Source organism: Dunckerocampus dactyliophorus, chromosome 12 (assembly GCF_027744805.1).
Source record: "Dunckerocampus dactyliophorus isolate RoL2022-P2 chromosome 12, RoL_Ddac_1.1, whole genome shotgun sequence".
Taxonomy (NCBI): Eukaryota; Metazoa; Chordata; class Actinopteri; order Syngnathiformes; family Syngnathidae; genus Dunckerocampus; species Dunckerocampus dactyliophorus.
This window is the reverse complement of record NC_072830.1, coordinates 1,598,038-1,618,020: the sequence shown is the minus strand read 5'-3', so window position 1 is coordinate 1,618,020 and position 19,983 is coordinate 1,598,038. Positions and strand designations below refer to the sequence as shown.

Here is a 19,983-nt window from a genome sequence, read left to right as displayed (position 1 = left end):
CTTGGCCCTTACCCTATTTCCTCAAATATACACAATGCCTCAGGTGTGTCATCCACTTGAACAATTAAACACCTCATCTCAAATAAACAGATCCTTCTTTGAAAAGAGGCTCATTTTTGTCACAACAAAGTAGATTTACCTTACCCTATTTCCTTAAATACAGTAGATGCCGTGCCTCAATTAATTTCTCCCAAAAAATTCTGAAAAATGAAGCACCTTACCTCAAATAAATGTCCCCTTTAAAAGGCAAAAAAATGTTTGGGCACCACAAGGGAGCTATTATTACCTTGACACTATTTCCTCAAATATATGCCGTGCATCATCGATTTGAACAAATAAACGGCTCACCTCTAATAAATACCTTCTTATTTAAAAATAAATTACAATAAAACAATATCGCAACAAGGTAACTTCACCTTTACCCGATTTCCTCAACCTGATGCCATGCCTCAATTAATCACCATGTGTGTCATCCACTTAAAAAAGAAACACCACATCTCAAACAATAGATCCGTAAAACAAAGCTCGTTTTGCTCTCAACGAGGTAGCTTTGCATTTGCCCAATTTCCTCAGATAGATGCCGTACCTCAATTCATTGGCAAGTGCCTTGTCGACTTAAAAATTAGCTGTCATTTCCCTATTTTCTCAAATTCATTTGAATAAATAAATGCCTTACTCCTAATAAATATCTTCATATTTAAAAAAATTATATTTAAGAAATGCATCGAAGGTTGCAAAAAGGTGGCTTTTTCTTTACCTTTACTATTTTCTCCAATAGATGCCATGCCTCAATTAACTGACAAGTGTGTTGTCCACTTGACAAATTAGACATTATATTTCCTCAAATCTACAAAATGCCTCATTAATTGCCACGTGCAGCGTCCACTTGAAGAGTTAAACGCCTCATCTTCAATAAATGGATCTTTACTTAAAACAAGGCTGAATTTTATTCGCAGCAAGGTAGCTTTACCTTTACCTTATTTCCTCAAATACATGCCGTGCCGCTATTAACTGCCAAGCGCGTTGTCCTGTTGAAAAATTAAACACCTTGCCTCAAATAAACGCTCCCTTTAAAACAAAAAAGCTGCAGCTGTAATTACCTTTACCCTACGTGACCCCATGTGTCCGTCTGAAGAAATGAATGCTTCATCTCTAATAAATACTCTAATAAATCTAATAAATAAAGAAAAAGAAAAAAGATGGCGCTCCTCAATTAATCGCCAAATGCGTCATCCACTCACCTTGCCTTCAATAAATGCCCCCGTTTACAAAAGAAAGACATTTTTGGCACCGTAAGGTAGCTGTAAATATTTGACCTTGGTTCCTCAAGCGTGTGCCACTCCTAATACCTTCTTTTTTTTTTAAAAAAAAGGCTATTTTTTTGTCGCAACACGCCTACTTGAAGTCTTTGTACAGGCTGTCATTAGGGGAAATATAAATACCAATAAATGGACCATGATATCGTCTGTCGTCGTAGGCCGCCATGCATCATGCAAGCACGGCAGAGGCCGTTCAAGGGCGCTCACAAAGACAAAAACAACGTGACTTCAATGGAAATAAGTGCTAAGGATGTCTAAAATAAATAGAATCTTCTGGCAGGACTGCAGGGACAGATAAATACTGCGACAGCAAATGATGGAGATAGAAAGAGTCAATCTTGCTTGGCAGTTAAGTGTGTCGCCTTCAGGAAGATCTCAGCTTCAGTCTGTTATTGTCTGTCTGCAGACGAGCAGAGAAGAGCACAACGGTGTGTTTGCGTCAAGTGAATTTGAAGCTCTATTATCCGGCCTTATTGCTCCACAAATGAGAAATTCCGGCGCAGTTATTCCTTCCGGGAGGCGCCACCTCCACCTCCCATTGACGGCAAAGCACCATGTAATGATATAGCTCGTCGCAAATGAGGGAGGCGGCGGCCGCTAATGAATGAGGCGGGGATACAATCAGATAAGGCGGCGCCCGACTTAAGTGGGGCTGTCCTCCTCAACCTTCAGCCGCCCCGACCCCATCTCGCCACCACGACGCTCCGCACCATTATTCAAATCCTAACAAGCCGATTCATTTAGAGTGTCAACAAGCAGAATTGGATTGCCGCTTGAACGAGCCCAGAGCAAAACATAAAGATGTTTTTCCCAGCGCCCAAGATGCGGCATTTGCATAATTTCACCTCGGGGTGGCGGCGCACTAATAATAAGTTATGATAAAAGGGCCATCAGGGGTAGCGACGTAAAGGGGAATACGGGGTGCACCAGCCAACATTAATACCCGACTTCTGTTTCTTTCTGCGCTGAAATGTCAGGAGATACAAGATAATGAGACGGAATTTGTAGTGATAACATACCTGACAGTGTGTGTGTGTGTGTGTGTGTGTGTGTGTGTGTGTGTACAAATGAGAAGGTCAAGCAGTGTGCTCTTTAACGTGAGATGTTTCCCTAAAACAAAGCATGAAGTCACCCATGCGGTGCATTTACATACGTGCACACAAAAAAGATTGCATGGCTTGGATTGAAACCAGCTTTTTAAAACACACGTAAACAACTTGATTAGATCCTGATTGGCTCCTTAACGATGAGATTAACATACGTAGATTACGTGATTCGAAACCAGTTCCATCTTGCATGTGCACTCTACGATCGATCACAAATTCCGTGACGCCTCTAAACGCCTCACCTCAAATGCAACATTCCATCCATCCATCTTCTACCGCTTATCCGAGGTTGAGTCGTGAGGGCAGCAGCCTAAGCAGGGCCACTTCGTCCAGCTCCTCCTGGCGGATGCCGGGATCTTCCCAGGCCAGTTGAGAGACATGGTCTCTCCAATGTCTCCTTGGTCTTCCCCGATCAGACGTGCCCTGAACACCTCCCCAGGGAGGCATCCTGACCAGATGCCCGAGCCACCTCATCTGGCTCCTCTCAATGCGGAGGAGCAGCGCTTCTACTCCGAGTTTCTCCCAGATGACAGCGCTTCTCACCTTATCTCTAAGGTAGAGCCCCCCAGCCACGCTACAGAGAAAACTCATTTCGGCCGCTTGTACCCGCCATCTTGTCCTTTCGGTCCCTACCCAAAGCCCATGACCAGAGGTGAAGGTAGGAACGTCGATCCACCGCTAAGTTGAGAGCTTTGCCTTTCAACTCAGCTCCCTCTTCACCACGACGGATCGATGCAGAGTCCGCATCACTGCAGACGCCGCACCGGTTCACCTGTCGATCTCGCGTTCCATCCTTCCCTCACTCGTGAACGAGACTGTGAGGTGCTTAAACTCCTCCACTTGGGGCAGGATGTCATCCCCGACCCGGTATACAAGCAGTATACAACATGACAGAAAAACACCTTACCTCAAATCAATGCCTAGTACTTTCTGCGGTTGAGCAAATAAACGGCCTTGGCCGCTATTTAAATGCGTGAATGCGTGCAAAGTAAACACATGGCCATCCAAAATAACAATAACACAAATAAATACTTCCAGAAGAAATAGCCCGCCACACACATGCAGTTGCTCCTGCATGTGTCACAGTTTACGCTTGTCTTATAGCGATTAGCGCATCAAATATTTACATGCTCCAGTCAAACAATGCATCTCACGGTGGCCACAAACCTGCATCCGCTTCGCTTAATGCTCACTCCGTCACAGGCGATGGCTTTCCAGCGGACATTAGATGGACATCAGCGTGGATTTATTCATCTCGGCGCAAGGGCGGCACGGCAGCAGAGTGGATGTTTGTCCATTACGGATGCTGCACATTGCTGGGAGCTGCTTGCCACAAGTCAAATAGACACCACGCTTGGGGAGGAACGCGTTCAAAAGGACCGCAATATGTCTGTTTCTTGGTGTGCCTTGTTTGTTCTTAAAAACAGGACCGCTAAAGAAGTTGTGTTTTTATGGCCGTTGGCTTGCTAGCTTGCAGAACTTCTGAAAAACACTGGATGGGTTCTCTTTGAAACTATGGAGGAGAGGGACGTGGCTGAAGAAAGAATTGAGTGAATTTTGGTGGAGATCTTGTATTGAGTGACTGATGCATGAATGTTAATGACACAACTCAGCCATATGTGGCAGGCGGGTACCTCTAAAGGCGCTGGTATCATCCTCTAGTTTAGTGCTGCCTTTGAGGAAACACGCCATTTAGTATTTGGCCTCTCGGTCTTTTGCTTTGTCTTTTATTGAAAGAGAACGAGATACTGTAGTGTCAAGACAAAGTCAAGCTAGCAGGCGAGCAGAATCCATACTTTAATAGCAGCAAACGGGGGCAAACACAATTGAGGGGAATCGATACTGCTTTCACGTTTGATCGTCCATCACTTTCCCATGAGCGGTTGCTTAACTTTTGTCCTTTTGTCTCGCTTTTCCTCTTCTTCTGTGGTGTCGAAGCGTAAACAACAGACAACAAGTCTGCACGTGCAATCAATCCTGATCAAGTGCCAGTAATCATGAGAGGAGGGCAGTGTTTGGTGGGCCTAATGTTGTGGCCGCTGAAGTATATGAATACACTTTAGGCTGCAAGCAGATGGTTCTTTCTCTGCTGTCCCGGAGCAAAGGTGAAGGATGAGCGGGTTAGGACGGCTGGAGAGACCCACGCACATCCTGACCTGTCCAATTGTGTCACCTTCCTGCACCGACCCCATCCTCCCCCCTTTTGTCTTCCACTCCCGCCGTGCAGCTCGTGTGCCATGTAGGTGATGAAAGAGCCCCGTAATGAACCTTTTCTACATCCCAGTCTGGCTAAACTGTTGTGACGGCTCCCCCCCCATCCTTTGTTGGTGTCTCCTTCTGCGAGGAAGAGGGTTGATGCATTTTGAGTGAATGAATTTCATTATGTTTCAGCTCCTGTTTGCACACGAGGCTTTCCAGCCAGACGTGGATTAGCTAACATGTTTGACCAGCGCACGTTGCAGATAGCAAACACGCAGGGATGTTTGGAATATTCAAGATAACATGGCGGGGTGCCGACAACTTACGTGGGCTGCATGCCAGGAAAACTAATGCCTTTTTGGCACTTTCTAACTATTTGTTACCCTCTTTAATGTTTGAACACCAGCATTTTGCTTGGCATCTTGGGGAGAGAGAGAAAGGGCACAAAGGCTTCCAAAAATAGTCTTTTAAAGTGACTACATGAGTTGAAATGTTAATTAGATTACTATTACTAAAGTTATGGTATTATGTCTGTTGAATTCTTAGTTGTTATATCAATATTTAAGACAAAACAAAATGGCACATGTATTATTACATTATTTTGCAATATTTATATTAATACTTCTTCATAGTTTATTATAAGAAATTTAGACCAAATTTAGACCAAAAACTGCACAAAAATAATTATGAAAGAATTATTCATTAACATCAATTCTTTAAAAAATAGTAATATCATTTGAAATAGTAATTTCACGTTTATGTCATAGTACATTGTATTATATTTATTCAACTTTTTTCACCACAGCGCCCTCTGCTGGATCCGATGACCTGCGGCGAAAAGGCAGGACTGAAAGCTCGGAGAATAACAATAACAACAAAAAGTCATTTTAGAAAACTCCAGTAGTGCTTTTCGCCAATATGCTTGCTCACACAGCGACGGCGTCTGTGCCAGTTCTCCAGGACCATATGCTGAGACGCCAGCAGGGAGATGATTGACGTGGGAGCTTCCTCCTCACTTATGTATAAAAATGTGCCAGTGATCGCTGTTCACTCATGCGCTGGAGCATGCCAGGAAATCTCAAACCCGCCTCGAGGTCCAGGTCCCCCGTCGTCAGGCGACGTGTACACCCACCCCCCCAAACACTCAATCTGCTGTACAAGTACCCATCCCTCCTCCCTGTCTGTCTTCCACCACCCAGTCCCTGCTCCTGCGTCTTGGCACACACACTTTGCTATGCGGCGAAATTCAATCAGATGCTTAATTACATCCTAACATGGGTTCCTACCAGCTGGCTTTATTCCCCCGCTCCTGATTAAAGGGATTTGAGAAATGAAATTTAACAGTGGATTTGCATACGCCTCTAAACGGAGGGAATTGTTGTTGGCTGCGCTCTCTGCGGTCCATCAAGTCACCGAAAACATACACAAAGCTCCGGTTCGCCACAGCAGGTGGAGGAGAACCTCCCCCAGCCTCCCTTTTGTTGGGAGCTCGAAACTATTCACGGGTCAAACTGTCGTCATCGTTAAACCTTTATTGGCTGTACAAGTAGCATTCTTAACTATTACACAAACATCAAAGTAATCAAACACTCTTCAATCCTTCAGACGCTACGCTTTTTACACTGAGGTCCCAAAATGGTGCCTCTCGCAAAAGTGTGATAAAAATGTAACGTTACATTTTTTTGTAACTTTTCACCCATCATATCTTTTCTTCAGATCTAACTATAGTTTGATATCCTTTTGTTTTTTGTTTTATATATTTTCTCATGTGTTGTATATTTCTTGCTGCCTTTTGAGTGTTAAGTTGCTGTGTGATGAGTTTAGAGTTCTTTGTAAGATGACTCCGTTATCTTGAGTAATGACCTCCTGCGATTTCCAGCGGGTTGAAAAGCTCAGGGAGTTTTTTGCATAGCTCATGATTGGCTCCTGTCAAAAAAAGAGCTACCTGGTCCGCCACAACTTGCATTTTATGGTGTGGACACGTGGTGCAGCTTATATTCAGGATGCACAAATCTGTTTTTCACTAAAGTCAGCGGGTGCAGCGTATTATGTTATGTTTGTTTACATTCGTTTTTAGATTTTGTTTTTGGCACAAGAATCTGTGATTTTTTTCAAAGGGAACCACACAACGCAGTATTTTACATGCTGCAAGTGAGGTAGGATATTTGGGATGAGTTTACTACAGCCTTGACGAGGTCAATGATTGGTAACAATGATTTATTCATTTTTAAGCAAATGCTGATTTATTACAGAGAAAAATACACTTTTTTTACCCTTAGGGCCCAAAATGGCCCCTCTCATAAAAGTGTGATAAAAATATAATATTACGTTTTTTTCCTAACTTTTCTCCCGTCATATCTTTTCTTCAGTTCTAACTATACTTTAATATCATTTTGGTTTTTGTTTTATTTATTTCTTAATCCCCTTCCTGTCATAAGAACCCCTGTTTGTTTTGTTTTTTTTTTGTCAACGGGAAAAACACAAAATAGGAAATATTTTCCACAAGTGAGGTGGAATATTTGGGATGAGCTTATTCCAGTCTGGACTAAGTCAATGATTTGGAACATAATCATTTGTGACTGATCAAATAAAATGTACACTTTTTGCTCTTCGATCCCAAAATGGTCCTTCTCATAAAGTCTAATACTTTTTTTTTTCATTTCTATAACATCAACTCACAACTTCACACTGACAAGCAAAACCTGGTCACGTTTTTTACGTTTTTGGACCAAAAAAGACCAACGCGTATGGCAAAGTTGATGCTTGTCGTTGGTTGTTTTTTTAAACATTTATGATTCTAATTCAAGTGTAAAAGCAAGTTAGCCGCTTTGAAACATAAAAACAACAACGGCGCTTAAGTGTGCTTCTAGAACCTGAAGCACCTGTTTGCTGGCTGTTTTCGGGCCGATCCAATACATTGAAAACATAACAAAAGTTAGCGCAGCGGGTTTGAAAAAAACGTGTTTTCATTTATTTTTCTCATGCTGCTGAGCTTCCCTGAAGTCGAATGATCAAATCGAAATTGCATGCAAAGTATACCACGTGGGCACCGAATGTTCCGTCGGTAAAAATGTAATTCAGGATACATGCAGCGTTGCACCCCGACCAATAGCGGCCGTGATAGCCTGTGACTCAGGCACTCATGCTTATTCATCACCGCAAAAGGATACGTAGAATAGTCAAATGTTGCTCATATCTGCCTGATGAATGGCACGCACAGGAATAGTGCGGCTTTAAGGCTTTTTGATATTTTTTTCCCCAATGGGGCCAAGTGGGCCCGCTATCCAAGCTGTGCAAAGAAAATGGCCCCATTAATCACCGTGAAGCCAGCGCCATCATCTCCATATGATTACTCCGCTCATGTGTTGGCTGCACTGGTGCGCTATTGTGACGTCCTCCTCTCTTTCATCCCTTTGGAAATCAACTCCTGCCTTTTTTTATTCTCCCTCCTCCCTTGACTTAATCCGTAGCCGCTCCTGATCTATCCCGAGCGCTGATCTGCTCGGCCCGTTCTTAGTTTATTTTATGCAATTAAGAGTGATCCTGTTGGAAGTTTGTATTAAAGGGATTAAAGGCTTACAAGGCCCGCTCGATTCACACAGACACTGACAGAAGGAGTGCTATAAAAAAAAGGCGTGTGTGCGTGTGACGCCGCCATCATGGCCTTGTGTTTACTGTGAGGGAGCACTTTAGCATCACTTTAATCAATTTTAGCAAACATTAGCGCTCTTTACTTTCTATGAAGGACACCACCATAATTAGTCCCGTTGAAACAACAAGGAAAGTATGTGCTGCTGGGGCAAAATGCTCAATTTAGCTGTCAGGGTCAAATACCCTCACAATGTGAGACTCTACTGCCATCTATCGGCCGTACAAATATTCACTGTTCAATTTGGGGGCGAAAACAGTACCCTTCGTTTAAATAGCATATAAATTAAGTTCTTACTTTACTGTACAATGTTTGTGTTTATTATAAATGTAAAAATATATTTTTAAACTGTCAACCCGTAAATAACTAATTTAAATTCAAATAAAAAATTAACAGACACTATTTAAAAATATCTACCTATCCTCCTAGTTGTTTATGTGAATTTATTGCTTCTTTAGCTGACAAATATATAATATTATTAATATTTAATGTACAATATTATGTTTACAACAACAATAATATACTGTATGTTAATAAATAACCAGTTAAAATGTAAGATTGTGCAATAGTGCCATCTGGTGCTCAAATGTTGCATTGCATCCAAAAATATACATTATATGTCTACATATATATACAGTATATACAGTATATGTTACACATTTTAGTTATTAGTTTGTAACAAATACTGCAAATACTAATTTCGCTTTTAAAAATACTGTCGTTAGATTTTGTGTTTTTTTTTTTTTTCCTTTTTTCGAGACCTTTATAAAATAAAAAACCTTACCTTGTCCCTGCGTCCCAACACCGCCCTCTAGTGGACATCTGCTCTATTACAGGGTGTTATAGCTAAACAAATAAATACTGTACACACTGTATATATTCCAAATAAGTACACATGTCCTTTGAAAAAAGGACGGATAACTATAAAATGCAATAGAATAAAAATACAAACGTTTGAATAAAAAGTATCTTGAAAATATTTGGGAAAAAAGGCTGCTCAGTAAGAGTTTGAAAATAATGTGGAAAACACTTTCTGCATGATGATCACACACCATTAAATGACCGCAGTAAGGTGAGGCACACACAAGTGAGTGTCAGCGTGAGTACGCCAAGAAAAGACAAAGCTGCAGAGACATTCGTGTGGACTGTTAGAGGTTGGTTCTGGTCCAGATGGCCCCTCCAGCAGCTGTAAATCACAGTGCGCACAGTACACGAGCGGGGCTTGCAGTGCTCGCAAGGTGAAACCAGAGCGCGGCAACAGATGAATTCTTGGCCCCGTTGGTTGGTTTTATTAGGAAAATAAAGGAGGTGTGATGACAGGAAAAGTCGGTTTGGTTTGATGTTTGCTGCTGAATTGCAGCCTCTGTGCCTTTAAGTGATCACATCTCTTCTCCCTGCACGCATTAACCTTCAGCCAGGTTGGCCCCCTGACTTCTCATTGATTGTAGCGGCCCATTCTGTCTTTGTGTGTGTGTGTGTGCGTGTGTGTGTGTGCGCGTGTGTGTGTGTGCGTGTGTGTGTGTGCGCGTGTGTGTGTGTGTGTGTGTGTGTAAGGCAAGATGGATAGAAGATGGAGGTGGTGGGTGTTGCCTCTGTGCTGATTGAATGGGTCATCTTGGAATGGTCATGCAAGAATGTTAGCTCCTGTTTATCATCCACACACACATGTGCACACGCACACAGACACACACACACACACACACACACACACACGCACACACACAATCAGATGCTTCCAAACCCTGTCTTTATGGCCAGTCTAATAATAGCGTACTAGAATTTCTGTGCATTCCTGAGTGTCGGTTCCTCTGAAATATGGAACACTTGCTACAAATCTGTTATCACGCCGTTCTGTCGCTCCTCTGACTGATCGTGAATTTATGATCTGTCTTGTCATGGCCACGTGTGCTAGAATGACTACAGTTCTGACCAAATACACTGGAAGGCTATTTATTTTTTAGGTAAGGTATCGGGTATTTCTGAACATGGGTTACCTCCGCCAAGCACAGCACAAAAGAGGTTGTGTCTTTGCCGCCGTTTGTCCGTTTGCTTATTTGTTTGTGCTCAAAATGACTTCTGAATGGATTTGGATGAAATGTTCAGGAATTGTCGGAAACGGGATATGAAAGAACCAGATATGGCCACCGAAGACCAGGGCGCCCGGGTGCCCGCCCACCCAAAACACATTGCACCGGACCCTTATGCTTGCCCCAGCAGGTGGCGGGTCTACAGGGGGGAGATCCTGTGTGGCTTCTTCAGGCTGGGCCTGGCCAGGCCCCACGGGTGAAGGCCCGCCCACCAGGCGCTCCACGGTGAGGCCCTGGTATCCCACGTCTGGGCGAGGTGCAGCCCCTCCTCTTGTTTTTGTTCATAGAACCGAAAGAACGAGATGGCGCACCCAAGCGGTTTTGTCCGTAGCGTGGCTGGACTCCCCCTAAGACATGGGGGAGGAGCTCTGTCATCCGGGAGGGGCTCAGAGTAGAGCCGCTGCTCCTTCACATGGAGGGGAGCCCGTTGAGGTGGCTCGGGCATTTCGTCCGCATGCAGAAGGCAGATCCAGGACACGCTGGGGGGATTCTGTCTCACAGCTGGCCTGGGAACGCCTTGGATGGACGGGATATGGAAGACTGATTCAAATTTGTGGGTGATCCGGATCACCTTCTGGATCCAGGAGTTTTTAAAAGGATCCTTTAACATTGCCAGATAGGACCATTTTTAGCATTTGTGCACATAATGCCACAAAAAATGGTCAGAGCACAACAATGGAACTATGGTGCTTGGCGGAGGTCTGCGCTCTCCGAGTGCTTTTCTAGTTTATTATTGAACAACTGCAGTGCTCTCGGTCAGACGTTAGATTTGGGGGTATTAGGGGGCTGAACCTTGAGATTTATGCAGTATTTTATTAGAAGTAACTTACTATAGTTTCCCACTGGATCCAGTATCATTAAAAAAAATAACTGAAATAAGCAGGATACTGCCCCTTTAAGGAAGTAAAAGTGATATTTTGGCCAAAAAAAAAAATACTTTTGCAAACATAATACTTTTTTTCAGAGATTATGACAAGTAAATAGCAATTAAAATAGCAATTAAATTAATGTCATGGAATAATTAAAAATGCCAATAAGTAAGCATGCAATTAAAAATGCTGTGAAAGATATAAATTGGTCATAAAATAAGTAATGCATTAAAAGGATAGCATGTCAATATTTAAGATTATTTTTCACATGTTTCATTTATTGACTAGCTATTTCATTAGCTATGTAAAATGTAAAAATCTCTTTTTAATTGGTTTCCACAAACTAATATACAAATATAAGTGTATGTCACTCATAAATAATATTTTCCAAATAAATTCATATTATAACCTTTTATTTTGTATTCTATGTATACAATCATATATATATATATATATATATATATATATATACAGTCAAACTTGTCTATAGCGGCCACTAGAGGGAGTCTGCAAAAGTGGCCTTTATAGACAGGCTGGCGTCCAGTTTGAATGTTGACCAGTAGAGGAAAAAAAGGGAAATAATAATAATAAGAAGAAGAAGAAGAAGAATAATGTTGACCAGTAGAGGGGAAAAAAAGGGAAAAAAAGTAAAAGTTGTACAGCACTACTAGGCTTGTTATTATCATGGTTCATGGTTTTAATTCATCCTGAACATGCATATGAGTCAAACAGTAGCACATCACATAGTACAATTCACAATTTTGCATGTCCAAAAAGGAGTAGGAAGAAGCAAAGCTTATTTAATCCTACCCCTCATCAGTTTCACATCAGTTGCAATACATTTATTCACCTCTTGTTCTTCCAAGTGTACTTTGTAGGTCTACATGACAATGTAGTGCAATCATAGCCAAGGTTTTTACTTACTAAAAGGAAGCTAGAGGCTTAATAATAACTGATAGAATATATCCACCACCCACAGAACAAAGCTGTGCTAGTAATGTCTTACGCTTGTTTTTAATATTTTACTTTTTATACGGCAGAGTCATTACAGCTTTAGTTCATCAGGAAGTGACGGGAAGTGACGGTGGGCGTCCCGAGCAGGAGAGCTAGGCTCAGTGCTAGCTGTGAGTTTGGAGAGAGTTGGGAAGTGTGTTTATGTTGGCGTGGATGTAAAGTCCTGCAGTGTTCTCCGCTGTTAATAAAGCCATTAAAGTGCAGCAGCGACGTGAGTCTCTCCTTCCCCACAACAAGCGGCATTACAGTATTGACCAGCGCACACCAGGAAATAAACGGTGTCATTTCTTACAGGCATTGGCTGGACAGCTATGTAGTGGGGCTTGTTTAACCTTTGCCTTGTGGGCAAGCAGGAAGGAGAGACGATGCTGAGAGATGTGTGTGTGTTCTGAGCTGCTGTCTGGTGGCCGCGTTCAATAAATAAAGTTGGCAGAAGCAACAGGAGAAGTTTCCTTCTTTGTTTCGGAGCTGAATAACACTGACAAGTTAACAGACTAGTAGCGAACGGAAAAGAAGACGGCTTTGTTTGTGTCGAATACAGAAGATGAGGACTTTGATGGATTTGTGGATGAGGATTGATGAAAAATAACGTGAGTACATTCTAAAATACTTCAATTAAGTACAACCCAACTCAGTTTTGCTCCCGCTGCCGCATGCATGCTAGCGTATGTTTTTTTTTTATTGTAGCGTCGTTGGGAGCACGTCCTGTTCCCAGCCTACTTTGCGGTAATGTTTTGGTGCAAATGCTCTTAAAGTTACATGTTTGACCAGGAAATAGCAAGCTCAAAAGAAGACGGCTTTTTTATGTGGAACAACTGACAGTTTGTGTGGATCTTGTGAATGATTGTGACTGAGCTAGGACTCAGTAATTAAAGTCTACACACGACGCCTTCATTGATTGAAAAACCAAACTTTTTCGTGCATGAAGCTTCTAATTGAGTTGGTAATTTGGCCGCTATATGCGGTCAGATATTGACCAAGGGATACAAAATGGGTGGCCGCTGGCCGCGTTGGACAGGTGACTGCTATACACAGGGTCTATAACATGTACATTTGCTGGGGGGGATTTTTCAGTGGCTGCTATAGGCAGGTGGCCGTTCTATAAAGGTGGCCGCTAAGACAGGTTTGACTGTATATATATACTGTATATACAGAATTTGTCTTTCAGAATGCGGTGATAAAAATATGAATAAATATATACGCTGATCATAAAATGATGAAAGAATGACAATTGAATGAATGAATTAAATGACATATTTTTATTTATGTGCTATTTTATACTTATTTCATTTTAGCACACCAAAGAACTCCCATGAAAGCCTCAAACTTTGGATGAGTGCACGTGAGTGTGGTGGTCCTGCTGTGCTCCAAGCTGTGCACTGATGTCCAGGCCCTCCGTCTGCCTCTTCGTAGCACGCTGTTGCACGGCTCTCCCTCACTGGCACTATGGCCGCAAAACAGAGCTTCAGCAAACACGGCGTCCAAAAGAGAAGACATGATTTGCGTTACCTTTCCTTTGGGCAAAGATGAGAGTAATGTCAGAAACAGTCAGCTAGTCACATCATATTGGATGCATTTATACTGCAAGTAATTATGAAATTCATAATGAAATTTTCATTCTTGAGGACATTTTGCTGGAAGAGTGAATTTCTCCTGCAGATGAATGAAGGATCTACCTATCGCTATCTATTTCCACCTAAAAACACCAGCATCAGAATCATTTGGAGGCTACCCTAGCCCCTAGTAGGGAGAATAACAGCTCTGTTGTTGCTATGGCGACGCCTCATCACCTACTTTACTCATCTCTGGACCAGCCAGGACACCTTTTTTGTTACTCTTTGCCGTAAAATAAATACTGCCTCAAACAGGTTCAATATAATTATTTAAGATTATGTTTTACATTTTTGATTAATTAGTGATTAATTTACATGTCCATTGATCTTTTTAATCGCATGTCAATATAACATGGACTGTAAAATAAACATGTACATAACTTATATAAAATTGGCCATAAAATAATAATTTCAATACAATTATTTCGAATTGAATTTCACAATTGTAATTCATGGGTAATATAAATAATAATGTTACTTTTTAAAAGTAATGTAATAGTATTTTAACTACCAAAGGTAATTTCATTGTTCCAATAGGCAGGGTTAGGTTAAATACAGTATGCAAACATTTACCTTGGTGATGAAATAATAAACAGTTTCAATATAATTAAGATTATTTTTCAAGTTTAATGAATAAATGGAAAGTTTAATGAATTAATTCACATATTGGATTAATTGATTGATCCGATTTTAATTATCTGTCAAATTCATTTATATTGAAGTCATTCAATACCAAAGATGTACTTGTACATTTTTATAAACTTGAACACGTATTTTTTAAAGTTTTTTGTGCGAGAGGCAAAAAGTGGTGATAACTGTCCACTAGTGCATTTCACTTCCGAGCAATTTTAAGCCATAAAAACGGCCACAAGGTGGCAGAAGTGCAGTGGCTAAGAGCTCGGCAGAGATGATGTGAATGGAAAACTCACACATGACAGGAAGGAGGAAGTGAGAGAACGTGGAGGAGTGTAGCGTGTAACAAGGTTACGCATTGTAGGGACATTTTAACGCATGCACACGCGCGCACACGCATGCACACACATAGTTCAGTTCCAAATGTGAAAATTGTAAATAGCTCATGATGTTACATTTACAAATAAATTGTTATTTTGATGTAAAATATAAAGTATTTTGATGTGTTGTTTATGTTGGTATAGTTGTTTAGATATTCAAGCTGTCACAAGACCAACAAATATTAGTGTTGTGTCAAATTGAAAGTTATGCCTGAAATGTATATTTTCACAAAAACCTTTTTTAGTTGGGAACTGATATTTTCCTGAAAGTTACGTATGTTCTACTGCTGATTACTAAAGAACGGAAAAAGGTAGAAACACACTATTTTTCCTGATGAAAGACGGGAGTCTGATCTTTCTTTTGGTAGGTTCCATGTTTACATAACCATACAACACAATATTCTGTGTGCCTTGAAAGATCAGTCCAAATCGTGAAAATGGCCGCTACTGAAGAGGTTGACTTTTGAAGAATGTCTGGAATGACTTATTAATGTCTGCTTATTGCTCTGTTCTACCAAAAATGCACCCACTACTGCCCATTACTGACACCATGCAACTGTAGCGTGTGCCCTAAAATGCATGTTGGACTTTTTTCAGTGAAACGGCTCGGCTCTGTTCTTTACGCTGCTGGTCTGACAGTGGACAGGTCGTAGCCGCCTCAGATGTGCATCCTGCCGGCCTGAAGTTGCAATTATTGCCAATCCCTAATCATTTGAGAGCCTTCCTAATCAGCTGCATGATTGGTTACCTGCAGGAATTCTGTTAGGTGACTGACGAAGGGCATCGTCCATCCGATATTGCAAGGAGAACCACTGGTGTAACGTCTTTAATGCACTGCTGTTCTTCATACTGGGGCCTTGGTAATGACATTCTACACTTGTGAAAACGGTGCCTTAGGTGGCGTGTGTATACATAGAGAGAGAGGGGCGGTGCGACCTTGAGTTTCCCACACTAACCTGCACCAAGCTAACCTCCCCACCCACCCGCCGACAGCCGCAGGAAATGAGCGATGTAACTGTAAACGCAGACTTGCTGATCTTGTTTTTGCTAAAATAGTCTTCACGGTGTGTGTGTGCGTGTGTGCGTGCGTGTGTGTGTGTGTGTGTGTGCTGTGTGCTGAGTGAGAAAGGCAGCCATTGTAATATCATATTTATTTGATGTTGTTTTAGAGGCTGCTTGCTAGCTTTTATCCTAATATAACTTGATTCAACACACATTAACTTCATTGCGGAGCACTTAAAAGGCGTCTTTCTACACCCGAAGCTGGTGGACGAGATGGGTCGTGTTACTGTCAGGCTCAACGCAAATAGGACCGTTTTCAATGCATGCAAAATACACGGCAAAAATAGCTGTAGGAGACATCATGCAAGGATAGTGCATGATATGCTGCTTGCTGCTATGCATCATTGAAATACCCCAATACCCCATAATAACAGTAGTACCTAACGTGCACAATTACTTGTTCACGTATCGATTGTGGAATACGGCAAAAAATGTGGAGGAGGGAAGTATTTTTTTTTTAATTTACAGGCTTACAAGCTTTGTGAGTCAAGACGATGCATGATAGGCTGCTCTGCTTCACTTGGGGAAAAAACACATTGCTTGGAAAACATATTGGACAAATAAGAGGACAAATAGAAGCACCCTGCGGTCGGCCTCACACATCCTGGCCTGTCATGATGGCCTCATTTCTCAAAATGCTTCTCATGATTATTTTGACATGTTTTTGTGTCATTACCAGATTCATTCTTTTTTTTAGAATTTCTGAGACTTCTCTCCTGTGGCAACCCCCACAGGTGTGCCTAATGTTGTGTCTGCCGGGTGTATTACCCGTGTTTACGAGTCACTTTCAGGTGCTGTAAAGTGTTGTTATTTCCGACAAAGAAGCTGCTCTTTGTGATGTTCTGCTGAAGCCATCAGGAGATTTACGGCCTGGAGCTGTGCTGCACATTAGCAGCCCGTTGAACTGCTGTACATACTAGTACTGTATGTATGCGTGTGGGTGTGCACATGTGAGCACTGGTGCTCGTTGGGTACACGGGCCGGCCAGAAGGACATGCAGGCGTAGTGTTATATTACAGCTCATGATGGAAATCCTTCCATGGATGAGCATCATGGGTGTGCCAATGTGTAAAAGCGCCACAGGACTTGAGAGATTGCTCTCTCACACACACACACACACACACACACACACACACACACACACACACTTGTCTCGTCCTCCACGTCCTCCCTCACCGGTGAGATGCTCACTCGTTCTCTCCGAGGCGCTCTCAAAGTCAAGGCTGCTGTGTGGTGAACTGTCGCTGTGATTTATTTCTGCCGCTCATATCAACACTCCGGGACGAGTCACAGGCTGGCGGAGACAGAGAGAGAAAGAGAGCGTCTCGGACACAGTCACTGACTAAGTCGGGTGACAGCGTTTGCAGGCTGCTCACTGGCGCGGCTCAACTTCTCACAGTTAGCCTCTTCCCGCCAACAGCCAAGAGGATTCTCCAAACAGCGAGTGGGATGCTGCCACAGCCCATGCTGGTGCACCCGTGGTGGGATTACTGCGTCCTCTGAGGGATGTGGTCGCTTTCACTCCCTTTAGCTTGTGACTCCACGTCGTAGCCCCACCGTGAGGCGCTGGGTAGGATGGGGAAGACGCCTCCGCCGCCGCTGCTGCTGCTGCTGCTTTTGGCCCTTCTGGCCGAAGTGCAAAGCGGGGCGTCTTCACCGGGGGACGGCCCGGTGAAGCAAAAGGGGAGCTGGAGGTGGAAAGGTGATAGGATCCGTGAGTAAACATCTAAACCCTCATCTTTGGTTCCCGGAAGTTTGGGTGCTTTCTTTGTATTTGCTCCACAAAAGTCTGAGTATTATTGCTGCCTGGTGTTATTTACTCAGCTACAGAGAGTACCAGGTGTCACATCAGGACTGATACTGAGTTTTCTGTCCAACTTTTCGCTTTCTTTTTGGGTCCACGTTGAACTGTTGAGGAATTTTGCTCTCGAATGCTCCACACTCCATCACAGTGTTCAGCTTTACAGATGCCACCTATGCTCTGCCAGATTTGTGTTGATGTCTTTTCTACTGAGGAAGAGTGGGACAATGCATGATATGCTGCACAAAGTTGTCTCAGACGTGGGGAAATAGAGGACATACGCTGGCACCACGTGATCGTCATCGTCATGCTAATGGTGGCAGCTAATGCTAGTGCCTGTGCCGTCTCACTCCTTGCTAGCAAATGTCATTGCAGCCGCCAAGTGATACTTCTTCTTCTACTGTCATCCTGTCGCCACACCAGATTACACATTTCCATCCTGCCCTGTCCTTGCATCTTCTTCTCCTGCCTGGCGGCCCCATCGGCTTGCTGCTGTGCCTCGCTCAGTGCAGCTGGAAGTAAAAATGACAACATTGGATCAAAAATGTGCTTGAACCTGCGGACATGCTGTATAGATGCACGTGATCCACATCGTTATGCTTGTGTCACATGACTGGCATATTGTGATAGTTTTATGTCCTTACTTTTTAAAACGTTGTTGCTTTTTCGGACTAACTCCTGGCAAGCTTATTTGGGTCCATGTGCTACACTGTATAGGCGCATCTTGCCACTCTGTGCTTGGACTTTTGCGGCTCCACTCAATCGCAGTTTTTCCAAATATTCTAATAAAAGGATCACATCGCAGTTCCTTGCTTTTTTACGGTTGAGTTTGGCCCATTATTAGTAAAAAATATGCATATTTAAGCAAATTTGCTTGTGTGGTTGAGTCTATATTATGTCTTATAGGTCTTATTTTGTCTTATTATGTCTAGTATCTTGGGTAATATGAGTGTAAAGGTGACTATGGGGTGTTGTTGTATTTAGAAGGTCATCAAGAGGTTTTCTATGCTCTAACTACGAAAGTATTTGATTTATATATAAAGAATCCTACTAGGCAGAAATTCACTTATCCCAGTCTGGTCTGGAACCAACTAACCGTGATAAACGAAGGACGACCATAGTTCGTTGTGCTTATGTTTATAGTTCTTTTTTTTTAAAGATGATGTCGCTTTCAACTCCTCGTCATCTTTCTTCCGTTGGGATGGACAGGAGGTTGTATGACGCCCCCATCAACAGTGTAGTACATCAACAGAGACTTACCCCCACAATTGGTCCCGTGAGTCCAGTTCTGGTGGGATTTCCGTGACGAGGAACGTAGTTCTGCTTAGTTGTTGATTTTTTGGAGGAGGCATTTTTATGATGCAAATGTGTGACCCTTTTGAACGCATATTGCTTGGAGAAGCCAAACTCGTTCTACTTAAATGGCCCCAGCAACTAAGCAGAACTACATTCCTCGTCATGGAACTTTGACCAGAACTGGACTCACTGAACCAAGTGGGGGGCGGGTAAGTCACTGTTGATGTACTACGCTGCTGCTGGGGGTGCTTGGCAGATGTGCAGGTGGCGTGTGCTGCGGTCCGGACGTCTACTGGGTCACGTCAGTCATAGTAAGATCATTACAGCCAGCTAGTGACCCCCAAGGGGGAAGCACATCAGGGCAAACGGGTTAACACATACAGATAGCGTCACAGAAGACATGTCTGCTGTGGGACACACCCTGTCTTTTCTTTGCTGCCATTTGTAGTTCATCATCTCCCTCCTTAGCATCACATCTTGTTTTCTGGGTCTGAGTGTCGCTCATTAATGGCTCGGCGGTGCGTTGTAAAAGCCCACTCAAGCGTGACGCCGCCTCACTAAAGTAAACGCTGAGTGTTGTTGCTCTCACTGACTTGGTTGCGTATGCTGACACGCAAGAAGAGCGGATGGTGAAAGTGAGCGGGCAGCAGGAAGACGCCCTCTGTCGTCCCCGGGCTCCTGGCTGCTGACAGCTAATGGGATTGTTTGGCACCGTACCACCCGCTCGGCTCTGGAGTGATGAAGTGGCGAGCGTGTCCCCCTCATGTCTGTCCCCTGTGTGGAGGTTAAAGGGACACCGCTGTCTTGGTTGCGTTCCAAGATTAAATGACTACGATGGGATTGGAAGTGGAGCTGCTTTTCAAGGAGACGTGAACTTTGTTAGAACCTGGGGTGACGCTGCAGATCCAGCAGATGGGACTCTTCTGTCTTTGTAGTTATATTAATACAGAACTAT

General features: G+C 42.9%; 1 protein-coding gene across 8 annotated transcripts in view; it reads left to right on the top strand.

Annotated features, from left to right (window-relative positions):
* Positions 1-19,983, top strand: part of robo1 (roundabout, axon guidance receptor, homolog 1 (Drosophila)) — a 263,507-nt gene that overhangs the window by 44,503 nt on the left and 199,021 nt on the right. The window contains exon 1 of one of the 8 annotated variants that reach the window (XM_054794928.1): positions 17,203-17,645. The exons of the other annotated variants lie outside the window; for them this stretch is intronic. Within the exon in view, the coding sequence (XP_054650903.1) occupies positions 17,507-17,645 (139 nt within the window). The 5' untranslated portion in view covers positions 17,203-17,506. Of the gene's footprint in view, positions 1-17,202; positions 17,646-19,983 lie in introns of those variants that run through there. 8 annotated transcript variants of the gene reach the window in all.